Raw genomic sequence first — 21,314 nt, 5'->3', positions numbered from 1 at the left:
GCTGTGCAGGTTTCATCTCCACACTGAGCCGAGATTATGAGTTTTGTGTGACCTTGGTTTTATCAGGTTTCCAATAAGATGTCTGTGCTCCTATATAGATGCCGAACAAGGACCCGAGTGGTCAAACACATGGTGCTGGAGCTGGCACACTGTGGGTGTACGATTTATACAATATTACAAATCTTTATTTCATTACTATGCAAATGTTTTAACTGCGGGTCAGTTGTAGAGATGACCCTTCTCTTCTTGCACAACTGTTAGCTCTGTTATTTCACATGCTGTATTTCTTTTTTTAACCTGTTGTGATGTGACAGCCTAAAAACAGATAAAGGTCTTCGCTAAGACAAAGAAACTAAGAGGCAGAGACTTCAATAAGCTTCTCAGCAAAGCTCAGTGATTGTTACAACCTTAAAGAGCTTCAGACTATTTAGTTTCTATCTTCCATTTCTGCAGATTGCAGTTAAAGGGACACATCAAATTTGGATCTATCAGCTTTACAGTATATTGGTTATGAAGTGCAGTCTCGTATCCCTAATGCTGGGATATCCTCACTTTTATTTATTAAATGTGTGCTTCTGTGACTGCATCAGGTTCTAAACTGCACACCTGTTGGTACTCAGTCATCAGCGGGAAGAAGGAGGTTGTCTAAGCTTTTAACATATATGTGTGATAACATGTTAAGCTTTTTTAAATAGTAGCTGTATTTTTGCATACAGTCTTGCCTTGCTAGGACTTTATCCCGACTGAAGAAACATTCTCTGGTTTCATGTTCTGGATATTCACCTCAGGCCTCTAAGCCTAGCTATAAAATATTAAGCATTTGAACGAAGAAAAAAAAAACACCTTGAGAAAGAAACAAACACAATTTACATAATTCTGTTTTATGTAGTAGAAAAAATATTTGCATTTTTAGGATGAGTCTGTACAAGATGTTTCATTGAAAAAGGACATTCTGGCTGTGCACCTGCACATTGTGCAGAAACACTTGTTCAAAATATGTTCGGCCTTTTTTCCTCAGGTATTATGAAAGAAGAACATGTATATCCTGCAGAACATTTTAGGCCAAACATATAAAAAGACAGTTAAAGAAGCACTAGAATAGACGTTCCTTAAATCCAGCAGAATCTGGGTCTGACAAACTTAAACCCGCAGTGACAGAAAGGGGCATATTTGCACACTTTTGTCTCTTGTAAACTCTTGTCTGTAGCTTTTTGGGTTTCCACAGGGCAGTCAGGTTTCCTATGTTCTCCCACCCTAGGAAAGGACAGAATACAGACAGCCAATGAAATGTATTTGTATTTTAAGTGAATTTCAGTTGGCAGTAGATTGTTGCTCAGGCAAGCATTCTTTTACCTCCTTCCTCATCATGCTGTACCAGTGTATTCTAGATGCAGAGTGTGTGTGTGTGTGTGTGTGTGTGTGTGTTGGTCCATCCAGCTCTTCAGCACCCTGAGCTCTCAGCCAGAGCACTGAATCACTGCTGTACCACCAGGAATGTTTCTGAAGCAGCATCTCTAGCTTCCAATTTTATCTGTGAAACAGAGACAAAATCATAAGCTTACAGACAAGCCAACAGTTAAATTTCCCATTTAGTTAAGCATAATTTTGTATATACAACCTTTTATGTGTTCTATTTTTAATTCTTGTAAACAAATCCCATAAAAAGGCAGCCTCTGAACATATTTACACTGCCCTGTCTGTGATCATAGCCCAAGATCCATTGGTTTGTTACAAAGGGGAAAAAAGCCTCATTTAAAAAAATGACAAAGTATTTTAGTAAAACTGCTGCATACTGTAGTTTTTAGTAAATATTACTCAAACTAAAACCAGTAGAGTACATTTGTTGAGGACTACTTTCAGCTATGGATGAACACGTTTCTATTTAGCAGGAAGAGAATATATGTGGGATTAAGTTAAAATAAACTACTGTGCGTGTTCATGGTAGTGAAGGAACAGTGCAACTGCGTGAACGACAACAGTGGAGCTCAGTGGAACAAAGGAATAAGATAAAGAGGAGATGCTTGATAGATGAACTCATGGTTAGTTTTGATCCGTTCATGGGATTTGTTGGAAAAAACAAATAAAATAACACCAGCCTTATTGTTCTGAGGCACCTTCTCTCTCCTTAAAGCAACCTGTTCTTACTGACTAATGCTCACGGTCAGTATTCAAAATACCTTCAGATTGTATGCAGAAATATTACAAAACATTTCTAGGAGTTTGACCACAGGCAGGATAAAAAACTAACACTCAAAATACAAAACTATCACTTTTCACAATGAAAGAATGTCATCATGTTCCTTAAGAAGCAGAAAAAAAGCAAAAGTTGTTATTTGTTTTACTCACCTGATCAAAGGTCATAACTGTTTCTTGATCTTTTTCTTTGGAAGACGCCTCATCTCGCTGTCCAGCGCCCTCAGTTGGTGCCCCGGTTGAAGTGCTCCAGTACGGTGGAGTTGGTTCTCTCAAACAGCCACTGCTGGCTGGGAGAGGAGGGGTCACACGTGTTCATGAAGACTCGCCGCTCGCTCGTGCTGCTGTCGATGCAGCTGTTACTGACCGGGTGGTACAGACTCTTATCCTGGAGGAAAGACAGTCATAAAGAGAATAGCCTTATTCATACAGCATATAAAACATACTGTCCGTTTCATTTCTTGATCTAATTTTAGGGGCACTGAAAGATTAAATAACGTATTTGCACTACATTCGTGCAAATAAATATTTTTACAACTGATATTTGTTATGTACCATTCATCTCACGCTTACTGCCTCACAGATGTGACTGGAGGACAGTGAGATACTGTACAGGGCTCAAAGTGTTTTTTTTTTGTTTTTTTTACAGGACTGACCCATTTTTGCACTAACAAAAACTTGATGCCATTTCAATAATCTGATAATAATAATAATCAAACATCTTCACGTAGTGGAACTGGGGAAATGTAATGTCTGCCGTTAATGCAGTTTTCAATTTTCTTTCACTTTCTCTTAATTAGGTGTCAGCAGATGGCCACAGTCATGATGGAAGGATTCCTTAATTGACTTGATGACACTCAGCTGACCAAAGAAATCGCAACAGCTCCACAGCTGGAAAGCTGAATAAAGGTTACACCAGTAAATAGGACTATTTTCTACAAGAGGTCTCCACTTTCCTCTCCTATACCTTTCTGTATCGCCACAGCTGGTTCCCCTTCATGCCATGGCAGTCATACAGGGTCACGGGGCTGTTGTGGGAGACGGCATCGAAGCAAACCTTTCTGGTGTGCATGGGGTCACCCACCCGAATATCCTCCCTCCAACCAAATGTCAACACCTGCAAGAAACAAACATCAGCCACAACCAATACTGGGTTGTTTCCATCGTCTCTTACTCTCCTGCAACTTCTATTTCACATTTTCCCTCAGAATGGAGAGTTGTTGTGTTGTACGTTATATAGACGGTAAAGTTCCTAGATACATTTTATTTATCAGATCACTCTTTGAAAGAGGCATTCAAGGCAGGTAAGTGTCAAGCAAGTGCGATTGGTAAACAATGATGAGACTTAGCACACAAGGTCAAATCTCACAGTTTTCCTGAAATGAATTTCTAAGATTATGTTTAGCGTGGAGCACTTGATCATATTAGCATACAAACTGCATTTGCATTTAAAAGCTGTTAATTTCCCACAGTTTGTCATTTTGTGACATACCAATGTCACAGTTTCATTAGCTTCAGGCACAAACACTACTTGGTTAGGTTTAGAAAAAGATTGTGATTTTTATGTTAAAATAACTCTTGTCATTGTGGTTACAATAATAAACACATCATGGCTGTGGAACACAACACAACAGACAACATTTCACACAGGAATCAGACATTTTGACCCATCCAATCTCCTGCTAATGCAGACTCTGTATCACCTAGCCTCCTCCTTTCCCCTGGGTCATACTACGAGGTCATTAGAAGTCACCTAACTTCAACACATTACTGTTGGTCGTACACTAACTGGTTCATGGCTAAACCTACAGTAAAATACAACATTTACAGTGCAACACTGCAACTGCACAGCATGAATCAAATGCTGTACAACTCTACATGTAGCTCTTAGATGCCAGGGCAGGAAACTGAAAACTCATTAGACGATTTGGTGGAGAAAGTCTATTGAATGGCCCTCACCTGTCCATGACTCCAGGCTACCTCACCGTGCCCCTTCACACAGCTCTCCAGGTGGATAGGGCTCCCTGAAACAAAGTGTTTGATTTCCATACACATGCCGCTGCCCACGTTCTGTATCTAAAAACAAACACACAAAGAAACACATGTACACTGAGTTACAAATAATATTATTACAAAGCAGTTTCATGAATGTCATAGCAGTTTTTTCACTTACAGATGTAGTAGGCAAACATGGTGTTACTGCAAACACGTTTCATCACAGGCTATGTAAATAAGGCTGCCCTGTCTTTTGGTCTGAGCAGCCATAGAAACCGCTGACATTTTCAACCTAAAGCTGAAAAAGAATTTTTTATTCTGCTTTTAGCCAGAGGCAGTCTTTATAGATTTTATGCTCATTTCACTCTTTTTGTTTTGCCTTTTATATTTGTCCCTTGAATTTTTAAAATTTTTATTTCTGAAATAATAAGGTAGAGGACTTTCATCACTTATGAACAAACATATTAATGTTGACAGTGGGTGAGAGCTGATTACCTTATGACTGCATGTTGCACACACATTTCCATATCTATTTGAAACCCTCTCTAGAGATTTTCTGAATATACAGTGTGTGAATCTAATCTACTTTGAACCTAATTTCTCTACACTTATCAATGCAGTTTCATTAATCAGTTCAGTCGAGCTGCTCTTACCTCTCCCCACGCAGCAGCAGGAGGCTCCACCGGTGGGTAGTGTTTTGGCAGATCCCAGGCCACCTCACTCATGAACCACTTGAAGCTTTTGCAGCTGAGCCGCTTCCTTAGCTCCTTCTGCACCGTCATGTCTCCTGCTGACAGGTGGCGGTACTCGGGCCGACGCTGGTAGACGTATTCGGCGTATTCGTCCATCCAGACCTCTGCCACACGCTTCAGATTCTGAAATCAAGAGAGAGAGTCAGGCAGGTACAGTGGATCCATTCATGAAATAGCCTCCTTTTTTAGTAGGCGGTCTCACAAGAGGTTTATGAACCCCCCACACATAAAACACAAAGTCCCACAGTTCTAGCAGTGAGGAGGATTTTCTGGAATCATGCTGGACTGAATCTGCTAGACTGTTCTGTGAATGTACAGCCTGCTGGTTGCACTGTAGGTCGGGCTCAGGGAATCTACATGACAGCGGGAACCATGTCTTGACTGTGCCTGAGAATAATCCAACATAACACCATTGTTATGCTACTTTGCTGCAGCTATGAAAACGTTTCACCATTGAAAGCCAACTCTATTCAAGTTCACTTCACCTGTCGTTCTCCATGAAGTGCTGAAGAAAAGAAAAACTGAAGAATGATGAAGCAGTTTCAAATTTGTGCAGAGAACAAGACTGAGTTCATTTATAGTACCCTTATGTAAATAACCTCCTTTGTCTGCATGGTCAGGCTCATCCAGAGCCATCAGTATTCCACTGAGGTCGAGTTTAAAGACTGTTGGTCAGGATAAAAAAAGCAAAACAAAGGCCAGTGTCTTTCAGTTGCATACTGAGCCGAGTTCCAGGCTGCAGCAGAAGCATACATAATGAATGGAGTTCCACTACACCCCGTATGATTTAGTGCCTTTAGACAATTTGTCATTCCGTATAAGTACTTTGACTTCCCAGTAGCACCTGTGAAGGCTATAAGTCGTAGATGGTGGATAAACTGCACACTCCTGCTTCTCATCTGGTGGTCTTTTGTTAGCAGGTGCTGAGCTGACTGTAAAGTGCTCTCATACAGTACGTGCAGGAAAAAGAGAAGAGTACTTAGTAAAGGACATAGGAAACAAAAGTGCTGCCATTTGTTAGACACCTCTCATAGAATGTACAATAAACGGTATGTCTGCATGAGGGTACAATTGATACGTGTTTGTGTCTGTTTATTGGTGTAGCCTACCTGTGCTTACTTAAACAACTGTCCATTAATTCCCTCTTGTTAGCTGATGAATTCAGTTACACCTAATTTCAGTTAGGTTCCACTCAGTTGGTGCAGCTCACGGACACAGATGCTCAGTAAGCGTGTGTATTTGCACGAGAAGATGTTTCCAACTCTTCCTACTCCCTGTCTCCTGAACTGAAATATCCGGTCTCGCACCAATACATAATTCAGCATAGCATAAAGCCAAGTATTTGTACAGTTTTTGTAAAATAAGTATAATCATAGTGAAGAGTCTTGTATTTGAATACTGGAGAATGCTAAAAGTAAAAGGTTTTGCTATTAAGATGTCACGTTTTGTAAGAGCATAATTTGATTTAATTTGTTTAATCAAGAACCCTTAGTGATAAGAAATTTTTAAGACACTGGAGGGTAGAAAAATAGATGCAATACTACTAATATAAATTATATAAGCAGTGCATTGTTGCTGTCAAAGAGCTTCGTAATTTGTTCAGTTTAAACACAATGGACTTGTGACATTCCTCTCACTTTAAAAGAACAGTCAGGGGACGGACAAACCTAAGGGATGGTCCTCATATGTTTATTTAGCCATTGATTTAATAAAAGCAAGTATGTTTAACTAATTTTGCAAAGATTAATACTACATCCACAGTGATTTTTGCATAATTAGGTTTCATAAAATGCACCTGTTAAGAAGGACCAAACCAGTGTCACTAGATTTTTCACACAGTGTGTAAAATCTCAGATACCGCAGCACGTGACATGCTGTATAGTATAATGCAAGTCCACTGTTGTGTTGTGACATGTAACCGAAGTGACATCACTGACCCTACACTGACCCACTGTGTCAGGCTATTACAGTGTACAGAAAACCCGTAACTGTTCTGATATATTGTATTTCATCATGAATCTGGAGGCACATGGTGTGAAGAATTACCTTTGCCAAGCTGATTCCACCAGGGACCTTGTAGGGGACATATTTCCTGTAGATGTGTCCTACCCTGGAGCAGGGGATGTCCTCCATCCGACCACCACACATCCACACCTTCAAAGACACAGAGGAAGCACTTTTATCAGCCAGATCTCTGCATTTAGAAGCTTTGCCTGTCTTAAGATTCAAAGACAGAAAGTTGTGGAAAGGCAAGGCAAGGCAAGGAAAGCAAAGCAGAGGCTGACTCAGAAGACTCAGGTTTGAAGTACACAGGTTCTAACAGCCAAATAAACTGTGGGGGACAAACAGGAGAGAGGAGTGAAACCAGAGGGGGATTAACAAAGAGATGGGGGGATACTGGGGGAAGAAGATGAGGCTTCAAAACCCGATTATTATCCATTATGTTACCGTTGCAGAATCTGATGAGAGTGAATAAACTTTGTGGGTATTGGAAAAATGTGAGCACAAAGGCAGCTGCAAAACCTGCCAACTACAAAAGCTTTTCAGGACAACAAGGCAGTCTGAAACTGTTTGAAATAATGGCAATAACGGTTTAATCTGTTTAAAGCACACTGATGTACTAATGTAAAGAGAAACTTTGCTTTACAGTGATTTTCCCTTTTCTTTTCATGTCTATCTCACATAAAAGGGACATGCAGCAGTAGCTCCTTATTTTAATCCTCCATCTATAATGAATACAGTGGTGATGATTCTCGTTCTTGGTTTTCAGGAGTGAAAATAAACCTGGAGAAAGAAAGGAAGGTGATAAAAAGGATGAAGAAGAAAGAAAGACTTGGAGACAGCTGGCAAGATGGAAAAGAGGTTTTGTTTTCAACACAATAGAAAAATGAAAAGCAGGGAAATGAAACGCTGAATTTAAACATGAAAACAAACAAAAGAGCATGGAGAGAGCACGGTGTGCCTGCAAATATTTTCTGCAGAGTCTTCTAATATGTAAATAAGGTTTGTGCTATTTGAAGGTTAGAGGCAGGTTGAAACTGTGGGGAGTTCGAGAGCATGGACATTTTTGGATTTCTCTTTTGATGCAGCTCATGCGCTGAATGAACGACAAAAAAAGTTATCACTCTGGAAGCACTCCCTTCTCTTTTCGGAAGTAAACATGTTGCTGCTTCAGTGAATCTCTGACATGAATTGAGATGTTTTATGAATAATCGTTGGTGTGGCCCAGTTAATTATATTATTTTCTTTTGTTTATTTGTACAGTGTGTGTTCTTGTGAATCTTGTGAAGATTTTCTTTTTATATATATGTGAAATTGTTTCTTTGCTCTGGAAAAGGATCTTTCGAACATCTACTCATCAGCTGCCCAGAAGCCCTAGGGGAAGGCTGCTATCAATGGTGCCCTGGCCAGATGCTCAGGGTGGTTGCAGAGAGTATAGTCACTGCTATCTGCTCGAACCAGAGTCCCCTCCCACAATCAAGAATCAGGACGGTTCTCCTCTCTACAGCCCCTAACTGGCGGTTGTTCGTCGACCTGTGCTGTTTCTGCAGTAAATTCTTGTGACACCACTCTGGCAAGCTCTGATTATTTTCTCAGAGGTTTTGCAGGAGGCTCACTCTGCAGCCCTGAGAAACATGGATATCGCAGGCGAGGCAAAAAAGGGGGGCCAAAAGATCTGTGAGCAAAGCCACAGAGAAAGAGACTAGGTGGCTTTGTACTAAGCGTGCTGAATCATGGGTAACTGCTGCTGGGACACAAGTCAGGGCTTGATCAGCTCCCACTGAGTCACCTGGATGAGGGTGTCTGATGCTGAAAAACCCAAAACACCCAATGACCCTCGGAACATCACTGACGATGCGTCCCAGTGCATCCAGACAATGCATCTTATACAATGAAACTGTTTGTACTGCCTCTTGACGAGGACTCCCTGGAAGAAGGGATTTTGTTTGTCAATGGGACATTCCTGGTTCAATAAAATTACAGATATATACTGTATATAGATATGAATGAAAAACCTAAATCATGACTATTGTCACTAAAATAAAGTTGTTTCTTTTTTAACACTGCACTGAAAACACAACGGGCAAAAAAAGTAAATATGTCATGTTTGAAAGCCAATTAGCATAAAACCTGCTGCCCAAATCCAGGAAGTTAGACTATGGTAATTAGGAAGCTAATTAACTACTGAAACATTTACTTTTAAATGTTTAATGAATCATTTGAGACCGTTTTGTCAACTGGCTCTTCCAGGGTCAAGAATGAATGGTTGACCTCAAATCAAAAACATCTGACACCCATGATTTAATGTTGGCCCTACCAGTGCACAGATTGACCTGAAAGATGTTGTTATACAAAGCCACTTTGCACATGGGAATAAATTCGAGCACCAGCAAACAGGCCAAAAAACCATTCAGCCCTCACAACCGTGTCTTAACATTAGTGCCACTGAATTACAGCCACAGTCACTCTGGTCTGTTGCAGATGACGTTTTACCAAGTCAGATCACACAAGTGTGCGTACAGTAGCTGAGCTGATGCAGAGACACTACAGAACAACAGAATTCACTCCAACTGCATGAATAAAACATCCTGCCACAAGGCAAAATCAAGAACTGGCGTAGAGTTCAACAAAAATCTGTTGTCGCTATTTGTGTCTGAGAATAAAAAACATTAATGCATTCACTTCAGTGTATATTGTATTTCAGTTGCTTTCTTCCATTGCTTGAATAATAATGACTCAACCAAAGGCTGGCAGCAGTGAATGGAAGTGAGGGCTGTAATACTTCAAGGTTGGTCCTGGTTCTTACACCAGTGTAAACAGACTGTGGTTTGTTAATGTCACATGGTTTAAATGTTGTTTTTTGAGACATGAACCTTAGGGTGATACAGACATTTGGTTTTAAGGGGGGATGAAAGAAAAGGCCTTTAACTGTAAAGTTAGTTTTCTCAAGCCAGGACTGACTGTTTGCTGGTGTTGTCATGGAAACAAGGACCCGAAGGCACTGCATTGCTATGGCAACAATAGTATTATCTTATCAATATCGGAAAGTTTATGTCGGCAGCCTTTCCATCTAAGATTAAAAATACTATATCATGTAATTTATTTCTTAATCTATATTTTTAGAAACATTTTCTAGCTGTTTGCAGCTCGATGCCTCCACCTCTAAACACTCATTTGGTTTCATCCATAGATACGTGATAATTTCAGCCTCCAGAGCAGCTTTGTCTTAGAGAAGCGTTTTCATAACATGCACTATCATCTGACTCTGCATGAGGTCACATTGCCTCTGTGCCCTGTGAGGCTGAATGTCCTGACATTATCACTGTACTCCCATACAAGTGACACCAGAATGGTTTAGAATAACGGTGCCAGTCAGTGAATGAAGTGATTGTATTTCACATGTGAGCCAGGCCTGGCTGTCTGTGGGAGCAGGAGTTTGGCTGTAAGGATTACTATGAGAAGCCTGTTAATCTTCTCACCTCCAGAGACTGGCTGTCTGCACTGTATCAGCTAATTAGGATCTTAATAAACAGGAAACCAAATTGAATATCTGAGGGCATAAAGCATGCAGACTAGAGGCTCAGCTAGCCATGTGCTGATAGCAACATTTAATAGTATGATAACCTTGGCCAAAATAATAACCTTGGTATTCAATATCAACTCAGTATTTGAATAAGATGAAACACTTCAAAACAGTATTAAAACATAAGAGCTTTATGCACCAGGGTCACGGCCAGTGTTAGTCAAAGCCCAGCATTTTCACATTACACACTCGCAGCTTTAAATGTAAGAAATCCTCTCACTTTGCTCAGGGTTTAAACACTCAAATACCGGTTTACCTTTGGTTTAGGGTAATTATACTGGTGCAGCCATATGTTTGGTGTAGGAACTGATTTATACTTCCTCATCACATTTCCACTGTTGAAGTTGAGAAGTTGTGTGGGAAATGAGTTTTTGAGATCAGCCAGTATGTCAAGTGTTATTGAAAAGAAGTCACTGAGCCTCTCTCCTGCTTATTCGATGCCGTCTGCATCATCACTGCTGTCACCACTGACACAATTGCTTAAAATGTATTGACAAAATACGTCATTTGTCTCTGATCTGGTCTGTTCTGCTGTCGGTAGAAGGCTGCTTGCCATTCAGTGTCTCATAACAGTTACAAACAACCGTTAAAATATGATTAATAAAAGTTTGGTTTAGACACAAAAACTATTAAAGTTTAAAAAAGTTTGTGGTTATAAAAAGATCAACACTGACCACTGGTCTAAAATAGTAAACGATACAGGATTCATCACCCTCCTGTTTAATTTAAATATTACATTTAAATATAAAACTAAGAAAGCAGGACTTAAGGAAAGCTTTTTCTGATAGACTGTGGAAACCACTGTTCTCTAATTCTGACAAAAAGATGGAGGTCAGACATCAGCTAAGGCTACAAGGACCTGGTGTGAAGAGGGTGTGGGACAAGTTGGGAACAATGCCAGTCTCACAACAGGAACTCCAAATCTAATGAATATGAAGGGGAGCATTTGAAATAAGTTTCTGAAAGAGAAAACAAAGTCCTAAATGTCCTTGGTCTTCTAAAACAAACAAAGCCTTAAGAGAACCAATACATAAAGTATTAGATGTGCCTGAAGCCAAAAGACAAGAGGATAGTGTCATGGCTTGGGGACAATATGCTGCATCATAATTATGTGTATGATCCTGATGCAATAGCAAAGGGCTGAAGAGTTGTCAGACTTGTTGGTTACAGCTGAGCGAATACGGTAAAATATTGAAATCTCACGTGCATTTGAACATTTTTAAAATTACTGAATGATACTGCATGTTTTTACCTTGAAGGAGATCTCGTACTGCTCTCCTCCCCAGATCTCCAGACCCGTGTCGTATCCTCCCAGCTCCCAGAACCACTTCCTATCCACAGCAAACAGGCCTCCTGCCATCACCGGCGACCTGCAGCACACAACATGCATTTATGTATATTTGCTGTCCTCAAAACTACCACATTTACATACAGAACATTCCTAGTTTTTTCCCAACGCACTTCTCAGCTGCCAAAAGAAAACATCCAAACAGATGTTTAGCTCATTATCTGTTGCAAATAATTGCAACAACTAATGAGCTGCTCGTCATTTTATCAGACTGAAAAAAGATGGTGAGAAAAACAACCAGAAACCCTCACACTTAACAACTGAAATGTCAAAAAGTCACAGCAGGAACTTTGTGGTAATAAACAAGGGAACTGGTGAAAATGATAGTGATTGAATAAATGTTATGTGCATAACTTTCAATACACATTCCTCTACAAGAACAGGTGCTTGATATGAATAAATATGATGTGACCAATGAGATGTGAAGTGACACTTAGTTCCATTGAAATCTATGGTCACTAAGTCACAGTGAAACTGTTGTTCCAGCATCTCCCATAACGTGACACATTTTTGATTCGAATGGTTCGCTTGAACATGTCTCTTCATATGTTGGTTTGGAAGGGGAAAGTCAAATGTATACAGTCTGTGACTAAGAGGAGAGAAAATTATTATGGTGTTGGATCTGAAGAAGTCAAAGCAAAAAAAAAAAAAAAAATGTATAGCACCACTGACAGAAGTTACTGGCAAAGTGACAATTGTTTTAAACATAACACACTGAAATAGTTTATAGAGGAGGATCATGCTAAAAGGTCTGAGAGGTTTCCATGCATCTCTTTACTGTGCTTTTCTTTGACTCTGGATCTCAGTTGGAAGCCACTACAGCTGCTGGCTACAGCTACTGCCCTCTACAAAAGAGCAACATAGTCTTTAGAGTAGTGAAAGTAGGTACTAAACTCTTGAAAAATAGACTTTCACTTTTCTTCAAGAACAATAAAAGAAAACAGAGGGGTGCAGACAGTAAGTTAAAGTGCATGCGTTTGTATTTTTCTCCAGATAATGAGAATGCTCTGAACATTGCAGAACCAATTAACCCACTACAGGGCACTGTTTGAGGTGCTGTGTGCTGCTGAGTGCAGGGCTTGTTAGCTGTTGTATGTGATATCTGCAGCACACCTAAAGCAGAAAGGTTGGGACAGCAGGTGCAGACACATATACAAACTCAAATTAAATTTCTTGTGAGGAACTTAATCAAATGGATCCGATCCTTAACCCCAACTCTCTCCATCACATGCCTTGCTTAATTCCAGTTAATGTAATGCTAATTTTGACAATCAATCAAAACTTGATTCCGTGAATCCGTCTCATCTTTTCATTTCCCACAGAAATGCTGTTCTCTTCTGTGCAGAAATATCACAACACACACACTTGCAGGTACACCAGGTTGTCATAGTTACAAGCTTTTCATCAGGTAGAAGTCAGAGCAAGCAGCCAGCAGTTGTCTGCTTTCGCCAAAGTCGTCCCTGAAGAGGGCCAATTAAAGGGAAGCGGGGCAGCTACTCTACTGTCAGTGATAAGAAACACTCCGGGACTTCCTGTGCCTCATGAGCAGTGAGCATAACTAAGAGTCCCAGGGTGAGCAGGATTTCTGCAGTTTTCCTTCTCCAAGGGTGACAGAGGTGAAATGAACATAGCAGTGATATCAAACCCTCTGCTCCTCTTTCCAGCACTTTTTTTGTTCAGTGTTTTTAACTTATCAGCCTGGGCAAACTGTGTTCCACAGTCATGCAGTTCGTTTACAGCACATGTTCATATTTTAAATAAAGTAAAAACTATTTGGTGTTATATATGATGATAGTGTAATAGTCTATATCTTCTGATAAAGGATAAATGTCCACAAGAAGTTACAGTATATAGACATCTGAGCATTTCATCCACTTCTTCAGTAGCAGCCTACAAACATCTGGGCTCAGTCTTTGCATAAAACCTGCTGAAAGGGTTTGCTCTCATCATTCCACATGAGTGAGGCCAGTCACTGATGCTGGGAGATATTCCTGGCCAACAGCAGGCGTTCCACTTCATTCCAAAGGTTCTGAACGGGGTTGAGCTCATTGCTCTGGATAGACCACTCAGGTTCATCCACACCAACATTTATACATTTCAGCTCAGTGCGCTGTCTTAATTAAGCAAGCTCATGTTGTATTAACACACTGTTCAGTCATATTTTCCCCTCAGAAATTATATTATTGCACATGGAAAAATGAAATGGTACTTCCTTATTTTTCACAGTAATCCTGAGACACTTTTTCCTTCCAACCCTGCCACAGACAGGTGGCTACACAGGGCAGTGGACTACAGTTCAGGTTCTGTTTGCTTCATTAAATCTGGTCTGTTGTAGCTGCTGAGTGGCCCAAGCCTCCGCTATGACCATTATACATGGTGATAAAAAGAGATTCATGATTGGGCATTTGGCACCAGTTTCTAGGTGTTCCATGTATAAAAATGCTGTGGAACAACAGTGTGGCTGTGAAGTGGGAGAACCAACACACAATGCTTAATTCATGAGTTGGCATAGTCGCTAGCAGAGCACTCTGCAGTTCAGCAGTGAAGTGGCTGTTCAGGGGGGTTTGACTGCCTGATGTGCGACCTCAGAGCTCTGACCAGAAACGTTAAAAAGTAATGAAATACTGGCTTTCAGCCTGTCGCCACCTCCTGCACACAACTTAAACATCTTCCAGAGTTAGGTGGGGGAAGTGTGTATGTGTGTGGAGAGGTGTTAGGGGGTTGTTCTTTGCTAGACTAGCCCAGAATCCTGTGTTAAAACAGTGAAAAGGCGGTGTTGGTGATGAAATACAAAGAAAGTCCAGCATGAGAAATCAGACTGTTTAGAGGAATAGTTCGGGATTTTTCAGGCTGTTAAAACAATACTGATGTATGTGAGAACAGGCTTTAGCCGTTGTCACGTCTCCTACTCTCCACACTGACCCTGAATGTTCCCACCCTGAAAACCTCTACGCTACAAAAATGAGTATCAAACTACACGACTCATTCTGTGCAAAAATTCACTCCAAACTTTGTCTGAGGCTCAAATGCAGGGTGACTGAGATGTCACATGCACAAATACAATCCAAACACAGGAGCAGGATTTACTGGTGTCCCAAAATTACAAGCTCCAAAAATACTCCGGCTATAAAATCTTCAAGGTACAAACTCTGAGCACCACTTGGGTAGAAAACATTGGCTAACAACAACAAGGTTACTACTAGAATGCATCCCTCCACCGCAGCCCAGCATGGAACTACTAACCAGGGACACAAAAAAATGTGTCTTAGTCTAACTTTGAAAAATACTGACTTGAATTCGCTTAGTGGGAAAGAGAAACTGTATTTGGAGCTCAAACTAATTTTGCTCCACAGAGCAAAAGTTGTGTATCTTGACCCTCATTTTGCATAAAGACATTCCAGGAGGAAACATTCAGGGTCAGTGTGGAGAGTAGGAGAAGTGACAACAACTAAGAACTATTCCTCACGCTCTATAGCACACTGAATGTCTGCTTAGAGCAGCTTAGAGACAGTGTGAGCTCTCACTCAAAGGGTTCACTGGGGTCATCCCTCTGCAGCTCCGGAGGGATGGGAATTCGTTTGTAGTACATTTCCCAGTCAAATGCCCCTCGCATGGCGTCCCCTGCCTGCGTGTCATATCCAAAGTGGTCGTGGTCGATCACATCGATCATCGGACACACAATAGCCTTCCTGTTCTGGGCGATTCGATCTGAGAGACACAGAGAAGCAGATGGTTGATACATTCAACAAAGTTACAGGGCTGCATTTCACTGAAGAATCACAGCAAACACAGACAAGGTTTCATTTTTGTAAGGCTTGTATTTGTGCTTGTATTTTAAATTAGCAACCTCTCAGCTACAGTGTTAGAGTGAGGTTTTGTCCAGGAAGGAAAAAAACACTCATACTATTTTATAGATGTGTGTTCATTTGTGTGCTTTGTCCTGCTTCCACTAAGCTCTTAACACATGTCAGCTGCACATCTGTAGAAACAGGTCTGCTGACATGAGTCACTCAGTGAAAAGGGGTCAACGAGGGATGAACAGCTGATGTCACAGCTCTCCCTGTCATCTCCACTGCTCATCATCAACAACTCAGTGGGGTTTGGACACATCGACTGACCTGTGGCTCTGTCACACAAGAACACAGGTTTTCCTATAGAATTCTGGGCAACCTGGGTTTTTAAAATGTGATGTCAATAAAATGGATGTTTTGGCAACATTCATTTGTGGCTTTTCCTGATCCCATACTATACATTCACCTGCCTTCACTCTGGATATATATTTTTTAGTGTGTGATTTTTTAACCTCCTGTTTTAAATAGAAATTATACATTAAAATATTAGTCATTTGAATATCAGACATGATGAAAACATGCATAAAAATGAAGTCTGACTCATTATTTCCTCACAGCCTCCATGGCTTGTCTCTGTTATTAATATTCTAATTGCCATGGTGGGCTGTAATGAACACGACTGCCTGTTTGTGTTATACACGGGCAGACGTGTATCCTATTTCCATGTACTATGTAAACAGCACAACATTAAGGTAACATGGGTCATAAGGTTTGTTTGTGAAAGGGTCCATAAAGGATGACGTCATGCTGGGGAACAGAGCTGAACACGGGCCATTAATGAAAATAGGGTAATTGAGAAAGTGAGAGTGTTGGTGCCCATCAGCCAGAAGAGGAAGTTTCACAGTAGGGGTGGTGTGTATGTGTGTGTATGTGTGTGTGTGTGAGGATTTTGTTGTGTGTTCGTGCTCTGCTCTACTTTCACTGAGGACATTTCCACAATGGAAAACTGAAGATTTTTTAGAAAGTGAGAAGGTTTTTGAAAAGTAAAAACTTAGGGGTATTTTGGAAAGCGTACATTTATGGAAAAGAGAGGGGGTATTTTTGAGAAAGTAAGAGACATTTTGAACAAGTACATATCTGAAAATTAGAACAAGTAGGAACATCTGAACCAGTCCTAAAATTATCATCTTGCTATTTGATGCTTTTATGTACAGACTCCACTGTGCTCAGGAAAGACTGGTCATCCCAGTAGTATTATCCAATAATTGTAAATTAGGGCTGTACTCAGTGACAAGAAATCACTTTATTCTGCAAGAAGACAGGACATTTTTGGCCATCAGGCCTTCATTAGTGTCCAGTGTCAGTGTTTGGACACTGACAAAGGCCTGATGGCCAGAAACATCCTGTCTTCTTGCAGAATAAAGTGATTTCTTGCCATTGCGTGTGATGTTAAATCCTTCTATCATCAAATGTTGGCAAGGGGCAATGAAGTGTATTATATTAACAAGGATCCTCATAAGTATAGACATTAAAACATGTCTGTGTGTTTGAGTGAGTGGTTCTGTGTTTGAGAGAAGTGTGTATGTGAGTGTATGTTCCTCACCCAGCAGCGGAGGCAGCCAATTGATGTTGGCCTCACAGTGGGAGTCCAGGAAGGTGATGACTTCCCCTTTAGCAGTGGCAGCTCCAAGCAGGCGTGTCCTGATCAGCCCCTCCCTCTTCTTAGTCCTCAGGATGTGAACCTTTGGTATCCGCATCATGTACCGCTCCAATGGAACCTTTAGGTGCTCTGCACAGAGAGGAGGGTCAAAAGATACTTCGTTAAGAGGTACATTTTATCCCATCATGGCTTTTGTTTTCTCGCATTTTGAGACATCTACTTCCTTGTTTGCAAACTGCAGTCCTAACAATTTTATTCTGGTATTAAATGTTATTGTAACAGTGTGTATGATGTGAACAGCTACCTGCTGGCATTGTGCCAACATGGACGTGCTCTATCCACCTCCAACCCTGCACAAGACAAGCAGTTTGGGAAATGGATGGATGGTTGCTGCAGTAAAAGTGAAGGGTAGACTCAAGATGAGGAGGGTGTGCAGTTCCATCAGCACTTCTACATCGCAAACCTCTTCACAATGTCAGTGTAAACATCACAAACAACTGAGAAATGAATCATGCTGATAAACTGTAAAAAAGTGTTGCTTTTGTGCTGCAGGACAAATGCTGACACACAGTATCCAAAGTATGGCAGATTTATGGCACTTTATCCTCAAAAGATAAAACAGTAAAAACACCTGCAATTGCTAGAAAGTGGATGTAGTGCTGACTTTACTAGGTCTTGTTTATGTTTAATGTTTGTGCATTCGGACTCAGTCTGACTCTAAGAAGAAAAAAAAGGTGTGATTTTTGCAACAGGTCCCTTAAAATAAACATGATAATGTATGATACTCTGTAGAGACACAGAGCTGTGGATTTCCTCTGTCAGATGCTACACAGCCCGTGTATAAGGATGCAGGTTTGGTGTTGGATCAATTCTGTACCAAACTCTCTCCTCAACCTACAGTAATCTCTCCACTGCTGTGATACAATTATAGCCATACCTTCTTATCTCACCATCTCTGTCGCTATCACTCCATCAAAAGCTAATCCTAAATCTAATTTGTCTCTTGATTCCAGATTCTCTCTGACTCCAGTGAAGGTCAACCACATTTATTTCCTGTCGCTGTGTTTATTGCGTTGCACGGAAGCTGCCCTTCACATTGTAAAATGTGACATTGCAACAAGGGCGGAAGGGATCTGTGAGGTCGGCTTCAGACTGCGAGGAGAAGGCAAGTTGCCCTTTCTGTGTGCTCCTGCAATAAATCAGCCCATTAAAAACTGACCATTACGAGGCTGACTCTGGCTCTTTATGAACGCTCACCCTGCACCATGCCATGCTCACTTCATCTGTCCACGGACAGGAATAGAGGCAAAATTAATCAACAAACATTTGCCCCGTGTGTAGAGAGAGCGCTTGTATGTGGAGAGATGAGGGAGAGAAAGATGAGAGCATTTAATTATGATTGGTTAATTTTCCTTGAATAAATTGGAATACAGATCATACTGTTTACCTAAAGCAAGGTGGCAATTAATCATGCTAATGAGAGAGAGCTGATGTCGGCAAACACATTAGTCTTTATTAGAATGTGAAGTTGAGGAGATTGGAGGGCCGGGGGATGTGGATGTCAGGGTCATTTCACAACGTGAAGCAGAGGGGGTAATTGGTCATCACACATCAGGCTGATGATAGAAATTTAGGCCATTTATTCAGCACAAATTCCAGCTGAACCCTCACTACGTCATGCGTCCCTTTCTGTTTGTCTGACTCACTGCAGTTCCTCACTCACTTGTTTCTCCTGTGGACAGTGCTGGAGCTGCCCAGCCTTCGTTCATCTGCTCTCACGCAGCCACAGCCACACTCAATCATGAATTAGTGGTTAGCAGATGAAGGTTTGACAGTTAGTCTCGAACTCTTGTCAAAGTGGATGCGTCCCTTTGAAATTATAACTTGTTATTGTGGCGTGTCTCAGTGTGTTTCCATGGCCTCTACACTCACCATGGTGTCCACTTGTATATTTATAATAAAGCTCCATTTCCCTTCTCTGCTCCGGTTCTGTCCTGCACTTGATCCAAGATACAAGTTTATACAAAACCATTACACACTCCAGCCTCCCCCATGATCCTCTACAGAGTAAGTGGCATAGCTAATGGATGGGTGGATAAATAAAATTAACGAGCAAAGAGCTCTCTGCCTAAACTACATCACAGTTGCACGACTGTCAGGGCCAAAAGACAAACAGTAAGAATCAGTTATAATGTAATGTTGAGACCAATTACACATGGACAGAGCTCCAGTGGATGCCATTTATTTTGTCCTCACCTGCTCCTCTGCTCTTCAGAAAGATGTTTCCTACTGGTGGCTCTGGCAACACTCAATTAGCTTCTGTTGTCCTTCGTCTCCCTCTCAACCTCCCTCTTCATATCACTCTCTCCCTTGTGACTCCGTCACACTTCACTGAGCACCATTACCCCATTATCTCCCCACGCCCTCAGTCACATACACAAACAGAAACACACACACTGACTTGCTTGAATAAACTTGCCAAACTCTGTTCAGTCTTTCTGCATTGCTGCCATTCTCTCCATTTGTTCTCTTCTCTATCTATCTGTCCGTCCGACAAATTGTCTCCTATCTCATCGCTATTGCTTCCTCTTCCCACCTCTCCATCATGTGGCTGATGAGGCTGCTGCTGTTGATAAGACAGTTCAAAGCAGCTCTACATTGCTGACAGCGGCTTTCTTAAGCAGCCAAGGCAACTAAATCCTAAATAAAACTGTGCTGAAGGTTAGTCACTTCATTAAGCACCGATTTGACTTACTATATATTCAGTAGTGAAACATTCCAGATCTCCTGAGGATGCATCCTAATGCTTATGAGTGCCTTTTTGTTCGTTAGGGTCACTATCAAGTTTGTTGCTGGATAATCCAGCTGTATGCATGTCGCCTGTGTATGGATGTATGTCACATTTACACGTTAGAAAACAACTGACTGCACAAATTATAAGAAGGTTAAAAAAAATGCCAGGAATGTTTAATTTGTCAAATTGCAACTGCTAAATGATTTTTTAAACCACATTACATGCCACTTATTTCTGTAAAAACATGATTTCATATTTCCATTGGACTAGATGCTCTTGTTCTGATCAAACACATGGGTTGTAAGTGAATCTTTGTCGACCTAGAATGCATCTAATTTGGTGGCACATCAGTTAAATATATGAAATACATGTGAATTACAGTAATTAATTGATGTTTTAAGTCTGAGCTAATCACAGAAAGCCATAGCAACTTGATAATTTGGTACTGGTGAGAAATAGGAACTCATGAGTCATCTTGCAGTAATTCATGCATTAAGAGTCATGCAGTAGTTCAAAATTACTTAAGTATATGATTTGCACCCTTATTGCAAAGTGTTGAGTTTTTTTTTTTTACTAAACATCCCCTGAACACCAGAAAAGACATGTCAAGCCTGTCATACAGGCATCGCAGGACAAGCTGTCCGAATCCTGGCAGAAATCTGACCAACACTCAGACTCCATTAGTGTTGTAAAAAAACTGAATGAATTAAATAAATAATAAATAAACAGCATGGTGGTACATAGCGACAGCCTGTCTCCTTGACCTTCTGATAGAAAGAAGCTTAAGTTTCATTCCGAAAATGGTTGATTTTTATTACTTTTCCCTCAACTTAAGAGCAAATAAAAGCAGGTGCAACAACATTTGTTTTCATTCCACAGGCAGCTGTGGTTTTCAGCACTGTGCACTCACACTGGCAAAAGCTGGGAATATTTTCCCTCTGAACACAATGAAAATCTGTCACCAAAGTGTGAGACATATTTATGCACAATTAGCAGCAGACCTCTTACAGTTACTCTGTGGTGGCTCCAGGTCGGAGGCTGTGCTGATGCCTGCTGGGAGCCATGCTGTCTGCCAAAATCCCCTCTGCATCTGACTGGAAATACATCAAAAGACACTCTGTATAAGAGTGTACACTCCTTATGTGAAATGAACTATTGCAGCCATTTGCTCAATCCCATCAGGGAACAGAAAGAGGG

General features: G+C 40.9%; 1 protein-coding gene across 2 annotated transcripts in view; it reads right to left on the bottom strand.

Annotated features, from left to right (window-relative positions):
• Positions 1-290: 290 nt before the first annotated feature.
• LOC109952155 (polypeptide N-acetylgalactosaminyltransferase 10) overlaps positions 291-21,314 on the bottom strand; it is a 50,378-nt gene continuing 29,354 nt past the window's right edge. The window contains exons 5-14 of one of the 2 annotated variants that reach the window (XM_020587055.1): positions 17,267-17,452; positions 15,397-15,580; positions 11,777-11,894; positions 6,987-7,094; positions 4,842-5,063; positions 4,153-4,269; positions 3,161-3,310; positions 2,347-2,581; positions 1,354-1,531; positions 291-1,254 (exon numbers count right to left, since the gene is read on the bottom strand). In XM_020587055.1, coding sequence (XP_020442711.1) covers positions 2,417-2,581; positions 3,161-3,310; positions 4,153-4,269; positions 4,842-5,063; positions 6,987-7,094; positions 11,777-11,894; positions 15,397-15,580; positions 17,267-17,452 — 1,250 coding nt within the window. In that variant the 3' untranslated portion in view covers positions 291-1,254; positions 1,354-1,531; positions 2,347-2,416. Of the gene's footprint in view, positions 1,532-2,346; positions 2,582-3,160; positions 3,311-4,152; positions 4,270-4,841; positions 5,064-6,986; positions 7,095-11,776; positions 11,895-15,396; positions 15,581-17,266; positions 17,453-21,314 lie in introns of both variants that reach the window. The other variant, XM_020587054.1, reaches the window with a different exon arrangement.

Source organism: Monopterus albus, unplaced genomic scaffold (genome assembly GCF_001952655.1).
Source record: "Monopterus albus unplaced genomic scaffold, M_albus_1.0 scaffold437.1, whole genome shotgun sequence".
Lineage (NCBI taxonomy): Eukaryota > Metazoa > Chordata > Actinopteri > Synbranchiformes > Synbranchidae > Monopterus > Monopterus albus.
The sequence above is the reverse complement of the archived record's forward strand: the minus strand, read 5'-3'. Positions and strand labels throughout refer to the sequence as shown.